The sequence below is a fragment of the Lathamus discolor genome, chromosome Z (assembly GCF_037157495.1).
Source record: "Lathamus discolor isolate bLatDis1 chromosome Z, bLatDis1.hap1, whole genome shotgun sequence".
Classification (NCBI taxonomy): Eukaryota; Metazoa; Chordata; class Aves; order Psittaciformes; family Psittacidae; genus Lathamus; species Lathamus discolor.
The window spans coordinates 94,403,612-94,421,264 of NC_088909.1; the positions used below are offsets into that span (position 1 = coordinate 94,403,612).

General features: G+C 38.7%; 1 protein-coding gene across 3 annotated transcripts in view; it reads right to left on the minus strand.

Annotated features, from left to right (window-relative positions):
• Positions 1 to 17,653, minus strand: part of PARP8 (poly(ADP-ribose) polymerase family member 8) — a 118,294-nt gene that overhangs the window by 25,841 nt on the left and 74,800 nt on the right. For 2 of the 3 annotated variants that reach the window (XM_065661531.1, XM_065661530.1), the window contains exons 10-14: positions 15,614 to 15,680; positions 12,790 to 12,915; positions 10,233 to 10,797; positions 8,007 to 8,060; positions 7,808 to 7,903 (exon numbers count right to left, since the gene is read on the minus strand). In XM_065661531.1, the coding sequence (XP_065517603.1) occupies positions 7,808 to 7,903; positions 8,007 to 8,060; positions 10,233 to 10,797; positions 12,790 to 12,915; positions 15,614 to 15,680 (908 nt within the window). The remainder of the gene's footprint in view (positions 1 to 7,807; positions 7,904 to 8,006; positions 8,061 to 10,232; positions 10,798 to 12,789; positions 12,916 to 15,613; positions 15,681 to 17,653) is intronic. The other variant, XM_065661529.1, reaches the window with a different exon arrangement.

Genomic DNA, 17,653 nt, shown 5'->3' on the forward strand with positions numbered 1-17,653 from the left:
TAAACACTGCCAGAGAGCAGAAGTAGTTTCTCTGATACCTTATCTTACTATAAAGCTATCAGGTAATCTCACAATATTCAAGCGATACGTGGATTATGCTGCTAAACACATGGGAGATACCACAGTGGTATTTGACTCTTGGTAAAAAATAGGAGTGATTCAAATCTATTTTACTAAAGTACTGGTTGTAACTGGAGACAATTTTTTTCATAAAAAGAGATAGGACCAGCCTATATTGTGGAGTAATAATAAGAAGGACCACAGCATTATTCCACAAGAATCTTGGTTCCACAAGCATTCTGGCTAAACTCCAGTTCGCTAAATGTATTTGTACACCTACACTTTTCTCCATACTTCAATGACATTTATTCTATTCCAAAAACTTCCCAACCACATGTGCTGTGCTACTTCTGGAACAACAATGCTGCTGTGTTCCACTGTATTCCAGTTGTGGCTAAAAATCATATATTCAAAGGACAGACAAATCCAAGACCTCTTCAAGTCACCAGGAACCCATCAAGACCAAGATTTTACCCTTAATGAATAAATCATAACTGAGCACTTTGGGATGAAAAACATTCTAAAAATGAAAGCTTACTCATGTAAGAACACATGTATCATAATTACCAGACTGTACTTATTTTTACAGATAAATACAAACAGTAGGTATTTCAAATACTTTTTTACAGTATTTTACCATTCATATTTTATGCACAAAACTTTAAGCAGCAGAGATGTCTGTACCAGAGTACAAATTCCAGACAAAGTAGCTTCAATATTTAGTTTTGCTGAGTTTTTTACTATTTCCTGCTTTGCTCTAAAGAGGCCTCAGTCTCAGGTTTCAACACAAGATGGCACTGTAACGAGACTTGTTGACTGAAAGAAAAATTACTGGTATTGAGAGTAAGGTTTTTTTATTAATTTACTGAATATATTCTGAGATTATTTTTTTTGTTTTGTTTTCCTGTATAAATGTCTCACAGGTCTTTGAAATCCATTCGATCATGCTATTTTACCAATCGCTTTAATATTTGTAAATGAGGAATTTGGGAAGGCATACAGTAAGGTAGACATTAAACCACACAAATTATACTACGTAAAAGCTGAATATGATCACAGAATTAAAGAATTATTAAGGTTAGAAGGGATCTCTGGAGGTCATCCAGTCCAACACCCCTGCTCAAGCAGGCTCTCCTGAAAGTCAGTTTCCCAGGACTATGTCCAGATGGCTTTTCAGATGTAGATTCCACAGCCCCTCTGGGCAACCTGCTCCCATGTTCAGTCACTGTCAGAAAAGGTGAAGAACGTAAAAATGCGTTTTCTGACTGAGGTTCTGATGGAACCTCCTGTGCTTCAGTCTGTGATCACTGCCCCTGGTCCTGTCACTGGGCGTCACTGAAAAGCGCCTAGCTCCATCATCTTCGCACCTTCCCTCCAGGTATTTACAGATATTACTAAGATCACACCTGAGCCTTCTCTTTTCGAGGCTGATCATTCCCAGCTCTCTCAGCCTTCCTACCAGTGCTGGGTAGAGGTGAAAGACCATCCCACTCCACCTGCTCGCAATTCTATTGTTTAATGCAGCCCAAGATACCATTAACCTTCTTTACTGCAGGAGTACATTGCTGGCTCATGTTCAACTTGGTGTCTATCAGGACGCCCCCGGTCCTTTTCTGCCAAGCTGCTTTCCAACTGGGTGTCCCCTAGAATATACTGGTGCTTGGTTTTGTTCCTCCCTAGGTATATGACTTTGCACTTCTTCTTGTTGAACTGCATGAGACTCCTGTCAGCCCATTTCTCTAGCCTGTCAAATCCCTCTGAATGGCACCCCATTGCTCTGGAGTATCACCCACTTCTTCCAGCTTTGTATCATCTGCAGACTTGTTGATGGTACACTCTGTACCACCATCCATAATATTAATAGAGAAATTAAATAGGACTGGCCCCAGTATTGACCTCTGAGGTACACCACTAGTTACTGTGCCACTGCTAGACTTTGTGCCACTGATTGTCATGCTCTGGACCTGGCCATTCAGTGAGAATTTTGAGTCTACCTCACTATCTCATCATTCTGTCCATGCATCAATAGCTTTTCTATGAGAGACAGTGTCAAAGGCCTTACTGAAGTCCAGGCAGACAATATCCACTGCTTTCCTCTCATCTAGTAGACTGGTCACTTCATCATAAAAGTCAATCAAGTTGGTCAAGCACGACTTCCCATTGGTGAAGTCATGCTGACTACTCCTGATTATTTTTTTTCCTCAATGTACCCGGAAATGGCTTCCAAATTTAGCTGCTCCATCACCTTCCCAGGAATCGAGCTAAGGGTGACTAGCCTGTAGTTCTCTGGTTCCTCCCCTTCTTGAGAAGAAGAATGACAATTTGTTTTCCTCCAGTCTTTGAATATAATATATGATAATGTATTTTTATTATACTTCTTTTAATCAGATCCTTAAATACAATGACCACTTTTGTTAATGGCTCATGATCTCATTATATTTAAATTTCTGTAATACAAGTACATGATGAATTCCTAAACCAAGATATCTCTCTTTTGTTGCTATACCTCTTATAGCAACAAAACTGTTGCATTGTTAAAATGCAACTTAGTCCTTCCCCAAAATATTATCAGCTCTACAGTAACAAGAGAAAATTCATATGACATTAAAACCAAAAGTTAATAGCCTTTTAATATATGCTTCAGTTTCTTCAGTACATTATATCTGCTTTGGAAGATACATGATTTAGCTTGATGAACCAAATCATGTGGTTGAAAAGTACCTTTGGAGGTCAGTTAGTGCTTTTATTCTCTCATACAGGACTAACTTCATCTAAACTTTATCTAAAGCTTTAGAGAAAGCTAGAATAAGCTTCTCTAAAGCTTTATCAAGAACTGGCACAGGTTGCCCAGGGACATTGTGGAGTCTTCATCTTTGGAGATTTTCAAAAGCCAATGAAAGACAGTGGATGAAACAAGCTCCAGTTCCAGGGTTTTTTCACTAGAGACACATGCCCCATAAAAAAGCCACCTCAGTACTTCCGAAAGGGCTTTGTGGAAGTCATTAAAATTTCCTAAGTTTACATCTAATATTTAGTCTAATATGGTAGTTAGAAATCAGGATAATCTATTTAGGTGTTTTAACAACATACATGTGAAGGATTCACCAACTGAAAATGTCAGAGAAAAAACATTTAAAAATATGTTACCGAAACAATTAAAATCTAGCAATTAGTTACAAATAAGAGCCCATGTCACGTCTATCTAAACAACTTCTCCGTCAAGAAGAAAATTGAAGACAGTAACATGAGGTAAACAATTCAAATGAGCAGACTCTTGCTGTTTTCAGTAGGCTTACCAGGTTTCCCTTCTCCATCTCTCCTCAGCACAAAATCTGTGTCTGACCCTGTACTTCCCACTGGTTTTTGAAACTGAGTAAAGAGCTACTTCAGAAGAGACTGATGACAGCGCTCCTGAGAGCTGTGCAGCACAGGTCGCCTTGCAGCAGGATGCACTGTGATTCATTACATGAGATAAGGAACCTATTTGATTTCAAAGCTGTTTCTTAATCCTTCTATGAAGACTGAAATATGTAGGATTCAGATGACTGTTAGGAATAACCTCATGAATACTACGGTCTACGTTATGCATGAGATTAAAGAATACGTTTTCCTCTTAAGATACATGTACTCACTGAATTTTCCCTGTGTTTTGCAGAAAGACTACAAATCATGCATGCAGTGATTTTTGTGAATTTGCTGGTTTTGGTAGTAGTCTATGTACCTGTGTGTCTCTAAACATCCCATTTAGCTTTTATAACTTTGGGCGCACTGTAAATAATCATTAAATCCCACTATGGACTTGAAATACATAATAAAGAAAAATGCTATGATGAGAAAGTACATTCATCCTCATCTCACATGGGAAAGGTTTTAATAACTACAGGAAAGCATTTCCGACTTTACTGTTTTTTTTTTTTTTTAAAGGGGATGGAATGAAGCAATGGACCACAGAACTTCATAAAGAGTGTTGCAGCTTCAGAATGTGTTATAGTACATTTGCAAGACTTCTTCCTCCATTACAGATAACATCTGTCCTTCCCCTGCACAGTAATACAGCTGCAGTTCCTTGTGAGAACACTAGGTTTGTGTTTTAAAGGTAGCTCATCTACCTAATTTGTTTTTACCTACACACATAATTTTGGAGTATACACAGGAACTGTAATTCTGTTCTTCTGTACTGAGTTCCAAGGGAAATTTTTGGAGCTCAAAAGAAAATCTGTTGTTCCAAAAGATCCATACTTTACTGTAAAGAAATTCCCAAGAGAAATCTAAGAATTTTGTCTTTATTCGTCTTTAGTAAGTCACTAAGGTATCCTCTTTATTTATGCTTAATATGTAACCAAGATAGACTGAAAAATTCAAAGATTCCTGCATACAACAGGATTCCTGAACCAGCAGGGAACATTTGAACACTTACATGGTTAGATTAATATCACAGGCTCTGGAGTGGGGCAGGTGTCCACTGTAAGAGTATAAAGCCAAACATATGTGACTATGTTATGCAGCAGTTCTGCAATAGACATCTTCCCTATGTTGATATGTCTGCCATGTGGATCTAGTGTCTAAATTAAGCTATACAAAAAGACATATCTTGTAGTAGAGTTTTTCTTATGGGAAAGAAGATGTCAAGATTTCAACGAAGCAAAGTAAATTGAAATAAATATTAAAACCAGAATACCCCACAGAAAAAAATATCTAGGAAAAAGAAACACAGTGTTGAGAAGAAAGCTTTTACTGAGAGAGACTGATTTCAAGATACTTTAAGATAAGAACACAGCCAGTAGAGCAAATCTGCAGAAAGGAAAAACTTCATCTCTCAGTTTTACTTGGTGTCTTCAGCTGTCCTGAGGATGAGACATCTGAATTATCCAAATGATTAAAAAAAACCCTACACCAAGGTAAGAGAGTTTACAGTATTACAACAAAGTAGTTATTGTGTGATGGCAATTATTGAATTATTTAAACTGAATTTCAAGACAACCAATTTAACAACATTACAGTTCTGGAAAGGTGTCAGGCTGACCTACTAGAGGATTGCAGAATCAAATTCCTTACTGGCTTCTTTGCAATTGCATAAGACTCCATTAAATACCAGAAAATCGAGGCTAAATGCATTTTAAAATAACTTCTCAAGAAATAACTTTGTTATGCTTTTATAACTTCACATGCCTTCTTTGTTGTTGAGAAAAAGGTCCAAAAGGTAGAAAGCAAACTCATCATTAAAGACAGACCCAGACATGACCCTGTGTGCATCTGTGTGGAGGAACTCTTCTTTAAAGGAAAGTCTGTTGAACCATTCAGAGCTATTACTTAGTCTGAGGCACCTCTTATGATACAACCAGCTACATGTAGAGCCTATTCAAGTAATGAGTTTGACACACAGACATCTGCAGAAAGCAGGATCTAGACACAGAATTAAAAAATACAAGCGGACCTTAGTGGGGTTGTGATCATTATGAAAACTGGCAAAGCTACTGTCATATACAAAGTATGAGCACTCTAAAACTCTAAAGGGTTAATATATATTGGATCCATTAAGCACCAAAGGCCTTGCTTTCAATGAAAATCCCCTGCATTCTGCTTACTATAGTACTCTATTTCTGAGGTCCACCACTGCAGCAGTATTAAAGTGTTCTTTCAGTTGGCTCATTCTTTATTCTTTTTATATATGTTGTATATACATGTGTGTATGTACGTGTGCAGCTGAAACATGTAAATAAACCCTACAATTGCCTACTTCAGGCTGCTTCTGTCACAGCTCTCAGTAGAGTGAAGCGTAAATCTCCTCAAGACACTTTGGCAAGCTTGTGCTCGATTCAAACTGAGATCCTTTCTCACCTTCTACAGAACTGCAAACACGTTAATGGTTCTATATGGCCTACTGAGTCATTCAAGCATGCACAGAGCATGCCACATTTCTTCCCACTATCTTCTTCTCCCTGAGTTATATAATGAAACCCTTTCATTTTTGCAACGCTTGGTAGGTCATGCTGCTTGCAAGGGCACTGGGGAATATATGTTTAGTGGCAAACATGTTTGTGCTTTCCTTTCTTCTGAAGCACCAACAAATTCTCAAACAGATAACTAAAATGACCGTCTTTAAGCCAAAGACAGAAAAGAGTAATTCTGAGGGATTTTAATCTCGAAGGCGGAAGAGCAAGAAGAATTAACATTTTTTTTTTAATTTAGCGCAGGTGACTTTCCATTCTATTTTTTTCAGTAGTTCATCATGTGAACAGTAATAAATCCTACTGTTTGCTTTGTCCTATGGGTAATAGATGAAACCCAATAATTTAAATAATTCTACTATACAAATGTTAGTCACTATCCAAACATTACTCACTTTGTCTTATCTCACCCTATCACAGGTAATATGCACAGCAGTGCATTCAAAGATGAACAAGGGACTGATGCCTTTTCTCCAGGCCTCTAATCAGGGTTTGGTTGCTGATAAATCTGGCAGAAAACTGCGGTTTTAAAAGGTAGATATGAGCTCAAAGAGGCAAAAAGCTACCTGATAGGATTTTCAAAAGTACAGAGCTTTAACCATGACTTAAAATGGCGTTAACTGAAAATCTAGGTGCTTTTGCAAATCCTATTATCAGACTATTTGCATAACCTGCCTGCAGTCAGCATGCCAGACTGTGGTGCCACTGAGTGTCACAGGGGGTGACACCGAAGTGACTTCTGCTGCTGTGTAAGCAATAACCCTTCTGAATTTAGTTTCATGGAACTATCAAAGATGATGTCTGCTTCATCTAATTGTAGTTGTTGTCCTGGGTTCAGCCAACAGTTGCCCACCACACTGTGGAGAAATTGGCAGAGAAAGTGTGTGAATTGGTGTGAGACCATTCACACACTGGTATTACACAGTTTTCCATGGCTTTAATATTTAAGGTTACTCAGGATTCCATAGGATTCTGGACACGTGAAATAAGAATGATTCTAAACTGAAAGATCAGTCCTAATGTGAGAATTTTATTCTCCTAATACACTCTTTCACAAAGCTGCACTGATCCAGTAGCTCCAGGCAGAGTGTGTCTCTCATAGCCAATCCTACTCTTTTCCAGTGTCTGCATTCACCAAATGCAAGAGAGCGTACAACGTTCAGCAAGCAAAATTCCTGATTCACAGCTATACAGGAATGAAAGGAAGGAAGAGCTGCCTAACTGGCCAGACTTTGGGAGTATTGAACCACAACATTGCCCCTGGACTAGGTCACTTCTATATCAGACATTTCACAGAACATCTCCTTCTACAGCTTTTTTTACCACATTATGGAGGATGGCTCATTCCTGTGGCCCAAAAGCAAAAGACTGTCAGAACTTCACAGCCTTGTGGCATTAACACCAGTGTATCCAAATACCCTGGTCATGGCTTGCTAAGTGCTGCAGGAGTAAGGTGACACTAAGCTTTCAAAGGAATGCCAGAGGACTAGCAAAGCACTTTAATGCACTTCCTCTATCTTATTCGGCTGTGACTAGCACAGTAATATCCAGTGAAATATAGCCCCCCTTTATTTTTCTATGATAGTAAACAAACCTGATTTCTGTCTCCCTTGACTGCAATACATTTTTTTTTATTATAGCAAGATCTAGATAATTTGCTTTACATTTTTGCATCTTAAAAGGCTATTAGGATGAAAAGCATCTGAAATAATTCAACAGTTTTGTAAAAGGTTTGTATGGTCCATTGCTATGTAAGGCATTATGAAACTTATTGTTTATCCAACAAGCACACCACTTACCCTCAGCATAGGGCCATTCTGGAACACATGGGGTTCATCACAAACTACACAGTATTCATTCAATACTGGTATTCGCTGCTCGGCAAATTCAATAGTCTGAGAACAATGAAAATAAGAATAACAACATCTGCTTAAAAATAATTAACAGTCAGCTTGTGCTCCACAGTGTTTCATAAGTACGTAAGATATGATATCCTACCTGAACAAGAAAGCCACGGTCTCGTACTGGAACACATTTTGCACCACAATTCTGCTGCAAGGGAAAAGTTGAGGCAACTTCAGTGTTGGCAGACTAATTATAAGGAAATTGTAAAACTTTTTTTTTTTGTGTGTGCAAAATGTTAATTAAAATATTTGCATCTAAAAAGATTTGCATAAACCAGCCATTACAAATAATCTATCCTATTACTGCTGCTGAGTGTGAGGTACTCTTTTAGCATTTCTTTTTAGTTATTAAATCTGATGAGGTTTTCTATCTTGGCATCTCAAAACCTTTAATTTAAAATGGAAATGCTGGTGACTTCACTCCATTCTAATAAACTAGCACTTGGTAACTTTGAGTAAATTTTAACTGTGTATTGTCTATCCAAATTTGGGTTATCTGCTTAGGTTTGAAAGACTAATGTAACTCTCAGAACAGCTGCAAAACTTTTTCTTCTATATTTACCAAGATCTCACTTTTGTACGCACCATGCTAACAGATCTCTGTGCTCAGATCCCATTCATGTTCTTTCTGCCTTTTTCTTTCAACACATAGCAACATAAATTAGAAGGAACTTCTGTTACAGGAGTCAGTAAAGTACAAAATACCCTCTTGGCTGAAATTTGTTTCAGTTAAGCCTAGTTTTGAATAAGCGATCAGCTCCATTTACAGCTTCATTTGTTTCTGTTTGTAGGCTGGGTTTTTTTTAAATTCTCTAACTGTTTAATTGGGCAACTTCATCTTTTCTCCTGGGGAACCATCCTAATAACACTCATATATGAGATTCAAATATTTTAGCTGAGAAATTAAGAGAAGTTAGGGTCCTTATTTATCACTTCCACATTCCACTGACTTGAAATCGCAGTCAGGCACCCAGGCTACTCATACATCTAATGTCTGCACGTAGAATGTGAAATGGACTCCTGGTGCCCTTCCTATAACATCAGCCAAACTGCACCTGACCATGTATGTGATGATTTTCCCTCAAAGTAAATATATTCTCACAATAAATTACTGGTAGCTTGTATAGACTATCAAGCAGGACTTGCTTTTCTTCCTTATAAGCTGATATCAGTAATTGAACCACTCAGTCAACTCTTCATTATCTTTTCAAAACCAATGGGATTTTTCCTGTTAACTTCAGGACAGAAAAGCCTTGCCATGTTAAGACATCCTCTGCTGATTCAGAAAAAAATGCATCTTTATACCGCGGCAAGTAAAAAATTTGTTGGCCCACATTAAATTAATTTTACTGTGCACATGACATGAACCAACCACACAGCACGTATATAAATGGTTTTGTGATAGTCTATCATTGCTTTTAGACCTAACGAGTATAGCTCATAGCTTATTAAAATAATTAACCATGAGACACACAATGTAATTTCATTATTCAGAATGCACTATTTTGAATATATGTATCATATTTTAAGCAAGAATCAGCTTTTTTTTTTTTTTTTTTTTTTCTCACTGAGAACATCAAGGTACCAACCAGGTTAAGGGAATGGAGAAGACTACCTCTTAAGTGCCTCTTCCCAAACATAACAGAACTGACTGGTGACTTGAAAGAGTACAGACAGACCCACTCTTCCTTCTAAAGTATAAAAGCCATCTTTTAAGAGGCAGAAAAATTAATTTTCAGAGATCAGTCTTTCTTAAATTTAATAATATGTGCTACTCTTTGTTTTTTGAAGTGATCAGGTCTCTGGGGAAAGAAAGGGAGCCAGTGTGGGCCTAATCCCTTTCCCAATCTCTGTCTGTCACCAGAGCATTTGAAGATTTAACCTTTCACAATGCACAAATGTGCAAGAAGTGAGCTGAATCACAACTGCATTCCCTAAGAAGGAAAGAGGGAAATGAGAGAAAACCTGCACAACTAAGCCAGATGCATACTCCCTTCTTCCTGCAGGAAGAGAAGAGGCAGGGAAGGAAGTGAATGACTGAACTTTTCCCATGGGCAGCTGTACACTGAGCTGTATATTACGTATAAAATCTCTGTCTTGACCTAAGCAAATTCTGATTTTATAACTTGAATAGATGTGCATGCACAGTTGTTTAAATCCTCCTTAAGAAGATGACTACATTGCTCTTGTCTTTCAATATATTCAATATATCCAATATATTCACTAACGTAAGTATTAATGCATTTGCATAGTAAGAATAAGGGCATGTTTGGAAAACAACAGGAGGAAAATAAGCAGAATAAAATAAATTATTACGCACAGCAGCTTGTGAAGGTGATGATGAAGATGGTGTTAAGATACCAATAAGCCCTGAGGTAAGAGAGAGCCTCCTGCTCTCTGCTGTGGTGGACTCCTTGAAAGGCTCCATTTTGGATGACTTAGGGGCATTGGAGTAGGCCTTGCTGAGTAACTTGTGATTCTTCAATCCATCCAATTCTTCTGTTCTAAGATTACTGGAGTAGGACCTGCTTAAAAGTTTGTGGGGCTTCAAGGTGCTGTTGTGCTCACATCGAGGATCCCCAGAACACGACCTACTTAACAGCTTATGGGGCTTTAAAGCAATGCATTCCTCCTGCTTGACAGCCGCAGAGTAAGATCGGTTCAACAGTTTGTGCGATTTAACAGCCATTGTCTGTTCAGCCCTCGGGTCGCTTGACAACGAGCGGCCAAAGGTTCTGTGAGATTTTGTGGTACATACATCCTCCGCCTTCACTGTGCTAGAACAAGTCCTTCTAAGTAGCTTGTGAGTTTTGGAGATGCCATCCTGTTCTGACTTCAGTTTTGACTTATTTTTACCACAGCCAGGTGGAGGATAACTTGGCGACCTTGAAAATAAAGATGAAAATGTTGGAAATCAACATCCTGTGCAAATTAAGCAAGACAACCCATATGTAAAAATTTTAAGTGTTACCTGTCTTTATATATTTCGCTGGTGATAAATGCAGCCCAACATTAAAACATGAACAAATGTATCTAGGGATAACTTTCCAGTACCAAATAGACATCTTACTCCTGTTTACTCACAATCTCATTGATCAAAAGAAGACTACTTAAGTAGAAGTTACAGCTGTATCCTTACAGCTCTTTGTAAATCCATGTCTCTAAACAAACCATTTATTCAGAAAATAATCTTTAAAAAGAAACCAACATACTTCCTGTGAGATTATAACAAGTTTTCCTTACAAAAATCTACCTTTCCTATATAATCACAATGGCATGATCCCATTAAAAGTTACTGTCTTCTGGATACAGCATAACAAATCCTATGTCCAGATCCAATGGAAGACATAATGAGCAATGAAACTTGCATGCAGTCAATCAGATTTAAGTCAGCTGAGGTGAACATTATTTTTAAAACCCTCATAAGAATCCGGGTGCTTTGTGAAAGATAATTTGACTCCCTTCTTTCCTGTTTTAGACAAATTCTAACACCAGAAATGAGGATGTGAGGGACCTAAATTATGAATGCAGAAAGAACAAAATGTTTTGATGAAACAACATTCACACGAACTGTCACATTTCTATAAGGTTCACATTCTCCTGTCCTTGCAAAGCAAGAACATGTAACAGGTATGCTGAATCATTTTTCTATGCTTTATAAGCAACCCCAATCTTGGGAGTATTGTCTAGGCTTGGATCAAATAGAGAAGTGAAATCCCAAGGGAAGAGGCTGGCAGATTTCCCCACCCTGTTAGCAAGTGGCAACAGTGGAAGATGCACGTGGTGGTTGCTGACTCACTGTTGTAGTTGGCTCACTACCACCCTCCTGCAGACAGTAGGTATGGATGGAGCTCTAGGGAGAGGGGTGGTCCCTGCATTTGGGATGAGCCATCTTTGGACAGGCACTGCAGCAGCAGCCAGATCAAGAGGAGAGAGATTGGGCTGGCTTTTTTATGCCCTTCATGACTAAAACCAAATCTCAAGCTACAGCCTGCAGCAGGCACTGGTGTTTGGTATAGTAAGGAATGGGTAAGCTTTCTAGTCATAATACCATCTTCCTTTTCTACCTTTGAAGATACAAATAATCTTCTGTTATCTTTGGCATTCTTCCCTTCTTCAATGTTAGTGATAGCTGTACTCATCTTTTTTATACATGGAATGTAGAATGGCAAAATTCAGCAACAAGAAGGAATGTTCAAAGAAGGATTCAATCCAAATGCACAGGAGTGATGTGTCAGCCCTTCATAAGCAGGAAAACATGCTAGACAAAATAGTCACATTCCTGAAAAACGTAAAATCAGAGTCTGATTTTACATACACTAAAAAGTATGAGTAAGTAGCAGAAGTCATAATGAACTCAAATGAACTATTCACAAACTACTTCATATGTTTTTAATGCCTTTGCTCTTTGAAATTCTCTGCCTGCATTTCAGAAGTGGTGAACATTAATGTACTCAAACAGTGGAGAAAGTCTTTCATTAATGACCATTTTAGTTTTAAAAAATTAAAAATACACACAGCTGTATATTACTTGTATATATCACTTATGCTTACATTCTTGCTATTCAAGTAACAGCCAAATGCTACCAAGCTAATAAAAATACAAGTTAAATAAAATAAAATTAATTACTTTAAATTTTAGATTAAACACGGCTGTTTCAGAGAGCAGTAAACTGAAATCCCCTGTCTTCAAATAGTCTTAGAAGCTGCAGTACCTAGTTCACTTTTGATATCACGCAAGGCAAGGACTGGAAACCCATGAGGTAAGATATAAATAGAGCACTTCTCTGTGGAGAAAAGTCAACATTTCACCTTGTGAAGTCTGCTGTGGATTTAGAACAGGATATGATATAAAAGGTAATTTTCCTTGCTATTACCTGCGCAATGTAGAAAAGATGTGCAGAGGGGATTTCACCTTTTTGTCAGACACCTTCTTATTGTGCGTACAATTAGATTTCTCTTTGCTGTTCTTCCACTGTTGTGTAACAAATGTCTGCATGATTCTGCAAATCAAAGAAAAACAGAAGGTTTTCTCATCCTAGCCAAGACATAACTCACTTTAATACTAGGGTCTCTCTGCTCACCACTTAGGGAACATGACGCAATGTCTTTATAGGCATGTATCTGGACTGATGGTTGGATGCCTCAGCTCCTCAAAAATGCTTTTTTTTTCCCCACGTAAAATTAGTTTACATGGAACTCTTACTAAGTACAGTCTATGTCAGCAACAACTGCAAGACGTATGCTGGTATGTCTCTTACAGAAATATGCAACTGATTCAAAGGCATCACATACAACTACAGCGTTTTGTCTCTCCAGGGACAACAAAGGTAGGCTGGAACACCCACACTGCTCAAGTAAAATCATAGAATAGTTAGGGTTGGAAAGGACCTCAAGATCATCTAGTTCCAATCTCCCTGCCATGAGCAGGAACACCTCGCACTAAACCATGCAACCCAAGACTCTGTCCAACCTGGCCTTGAACACTGCCAGGGATGGAGCATTCACAACTTCTCCTAAGGCTCAAACATGAAGGTAAGGATGTTGAATATTATACTACTCATAGAGGGTTTACAGAGAAGACAGAGCAGGACAGTTCTCAGAGATGGACAGCAAAAGTCAGTGGTGACAAGTTGCAGCAAGGAAAGCTAAGAACCATAAAGGCTCTACAAAGAAGACATCCACAAGAAGTTAAGTACAATAGGTTATCCACAAAGGTTGAAGATTTCACAGCTAAACTGCCTGAGACTCTGAGTCAACTAATCTAACTTTGAAGTTTGTGTTACCTGGAGCAGGAGGTTGCAGTAGGTGACCTCCAGCACTTCCTTCCAAGCCAAATTACTTTGTGACTAACCTAGCAGTGGGAGTCTTTGAGTGATACAGTCAGGGTGGCAGTTTACAGAAAATTCAGTAAATCTTCAAAGATGAATACCCTGTTGTCACAGCCATGAGGGGCCATGGGATTGACAGGTATTCTGACTTCTGCTCACCTGTGAGTTATGCAGCTATGTCCTTGAAAATGTCAGTAATTACCTGGTGCACAAATCAGAGCCAGTGTAAGTACTGAAACATTTAAAGTGGCAGTTGATGTTTGGGGAATGTTTCATTTTTTTCCTTTAAAGTCAGGTACCATACAGACTTTAATAACATTGATTCATTTGTAAGGTACTAAATTTCTTTAAACATCAAAAAGGAAAAAAATATTTTTTTTCTTAAGGGATTCTTAATGTTGTAATGGTAAGATATTAAAGCCTACTTTCTTGTAATTTTATTACACGTACACAATAGCATGTGAAAAGATGACTCAGCAAAATTGTATTAGTGCGCTCTCAGCAAGTTTGCCGATGACACCAAGCTGTGTGGTTTGGTTGATATGCTGGAGGGAAGGGATGCCATCCAGAGGGACCTTGACACGCTTGTGAGGTGGGCTGATGCCAACCTTATGAAGTTCAACCACGACAAGTGCAAGGTCCTACACCTGGGTCAGAGCAATCCCAGGCACAGCTACAGACTGGGGAAAGAAGAGATTCAGAGCGGCCCTGCAGAGAAGGACTTGGGGGTGTTGGTCGATGAGAAAGTGAACATGAGCCAGGTTCAGTGTGTGCTCGCAGCCCAGAAAGCCAACCATATCCTGGGCTGCATCAAAAGGAGCGTGACCAGCAGGTCGAAGGAGGTGATCCTGCCCCTCTACTCTGCTCTTGTGAGACCTCACCTGGAGTATTGTGTGCAGTTCTGGTGTCCTCAACATAAAAAGGGCATGGAACTGCTGGAACAAGTCCAGAGGAGGGCCACGAGGATGATCAGGGGACTGGAGCACCTCCTGTATGAAGACAGGCTGAGGAAGTTGGGGCTGTTCAGCCTGGAGAAGAGAAGGCTGCGTGGAGACCTAATAGCAGCCTTCCAGCACCTGAAGGGGGCCTATAGGGATGCTGGGGAGGGACTCTTCGTCAGGGACTGTAGTGACAGGACGAGGGGTAACGGGTTAAAACTTAAACAGGGGAAGTTTAAATTGGATATAAGGAGGAAATTCTTTCCTGTTAGGGTGCTGAGACACTGGAACGGGTTGTCCAGGGAAGTTGTGAGTGCTCCATCCCTGGCGGTGTTCAAGGCCAGGTTGGATGAAGCCTTGGGTGGGATGGTTTAGTGTGAGGTGTCCCTGTCCATGGCAGGGGGGTTGGAACTAGACGATCTTGAGGTCCTTTCCAGCCGTGACTATTCTATGATTCTATGAAATGAATAAATGGAACTATTTTTTCCAACTGCTCTTGCCTCTTCTCCTCCTCAAATTGTAGATGGCCTAATTACTGTGGTACATCCTAGAGGGCACCGCAAAAGCCCCCTTAGGGTAAGCATGAGGCTCAAAAAGATTCCTCTCCAAAGCCTTCACCAGCTAAGCAGAAACATGAAATTGAACACTCCCAGCTACAGTCTTTTGAACTTCTGTAGCTTACTTTCTAACTGGCAGCAAAGTGACAGAATACCCTGGCAGGCAGCACAAATCAGGTTCTCCTGAACAACTGTCAAAACTGAACTTAAAAAGGCAAGTCCTGTTATTTTTTTTACATAAAGAAAACAAGTTCAAACCACTTCGATTTCACCAACTTGACAACCTGTAAATTTTATGCTACTTGACATGGTCCTGGAACTTAAAAGAGTATAGTATTTGCCTAAAAACAGGGGTTTACACTTTTCTAGACTTACTTTTTCAGCTGATGTCCGAGCCCAAATCTTTCCTTGGTAGAGGTCTGAAATACATCCACAGTTGGCACTACAGAAAAATGAGATATTGTTGATATATGAACTTACAGCAATAATCAAGAACTCATAACCGTGTAAGTCATATATGAGGGCCCTGTTTCTATCTGGACTATTACTATAGACAATGCCACCGAAGTAATGGTGAAAGTGGACATGTCATCGAAGTCTATTAAGAAATGAATGGTCCTTTTTGGAATATCAGATAACATAATTTATAATTTTACAAATAAGTATTTTAGAAATCGAATTCTTCCAGATCTACCTCTTCCCATTAATTTTATTTGCAAAAGCATATCTTTGTTTTTTTAGAATATTCAAGTACTAGAGAGCAGCATCAAATTAGATGTATCTGGACTGGTAATTCATCTCCTCTTGTCTCTTAAACTTTATTCCAAGGAAGTAGTCTTTACACAGTACAGTTCCTGTGACTATGAAGAAGCCCAAAGTGAAATAAACTGAATTAACTAGTATCTGGGCTTTCCTTCTGATAGCCTTTTAATACAAGATCTATAATTGTCATTTAAGTGCCAGGTATATGAATTCCAGTGGCCAAGGATTACCCTAAATTTTCCTCAGGACCCATCCTAACATTGGTATACCCATGCTCATCTGTCAGAAAACTGAAACTGTATGGGGTGAAAGCTGGAAATTAGCTCCTGGCATTACTAAACTCCTTTACAACATTTACTAGATAAAAGTGGCAGATGGAATCAAGCACTGCTGAGAGTGCCTCAGGTCTTCAAGGCAGGACAACAGCCAAAACATGTACAAGCACGAATAGACTTTATACTCCATATTACATAAGATGGTAATGACTACAGTAAAATAAAAAACGAATGAAAACAAAAAAATGGGGTTGGTTCAAATTTTATTAGAAAAAAATAAATCTGTACTTTAAAATCTATATTATTCTGATTTTATTCAGAATGTCAAGGTTTATCCTTTAATTTTGCTTTACTTAATTAAGTTTAAAATTAAAATACTATATATCTAACCTGGCTGTCTAATTTCATGTAGCTCAAAGCCCTGCAGATAGCCTTTCTCTGATGTCATTATTCAAATATGATCTCTTCCTAAAAAAACAAACTGATGACTTTCTCGAAAGGGAAGAATGATTTGATTAGGGGTAGCAATGTCTTTAGATGGCTAAATTTAGGATACACAGTGCCAGGGTGATATTTTCAATGAGAAACATCCAGAACAGCAATCTTAAACTCTGACATCTAGACTACTAAACTCTACAGCCAGATGAGACATCCCAGTACCTCCAACAGCTGATTCATCCTCATTCAAGACAGTTTTCTAGGGCATGTGGGAGGAACTGTCCACAATAGAATAATGTGACAAGCTATTAACTAGAAGAATGACTGACTAACATCAAGATACCATACAGGTACAAGGTGGTACTAATACACCCCCATTGTGCTTTGGAGTATACTGCATTTCTGTTTCTTTTGCTGATCAACAGAAAGTATTATAGGAGAAAAAATGTAGCATAAAGTTATCATACAGTAGTCTCAATAAAAAACATATACAAGGGGAGAGAGGAATTCACAGGGAATTAAACACAAAAGACAGTGGATCTCACCATGCTTTTCTGGTAAATAAAGAGGCATGGCTGCAACAGCAGCTGAGTTCATAAAACCAGTAACCCTGAAGCACTTGCCTCTTGTCCTGATCTTAACTTTCTTGGTACTGAGGCATTCCCCACAATCAGTCAGCTACAGGACTGGGAACTAAGCTTCCCATTTTAACCTTGCCAGCAGTGCAGAAAATATTTTGATGTTACTTCTCATTTCACTAGATCATTTCTTACTGCATGCTGCTCTTCACGCTTCACCTTCTCTTATTTGCTGCATTTTTATTTTTTAAATTACATTTTGATAGAAATACTCTGAATGCTAACTCTGCTGCCTGCTATAGCAAATACATATTTTAAGATCTGCATATTTACAAAGAAAGATTAAAGCAATAAAATAGAGA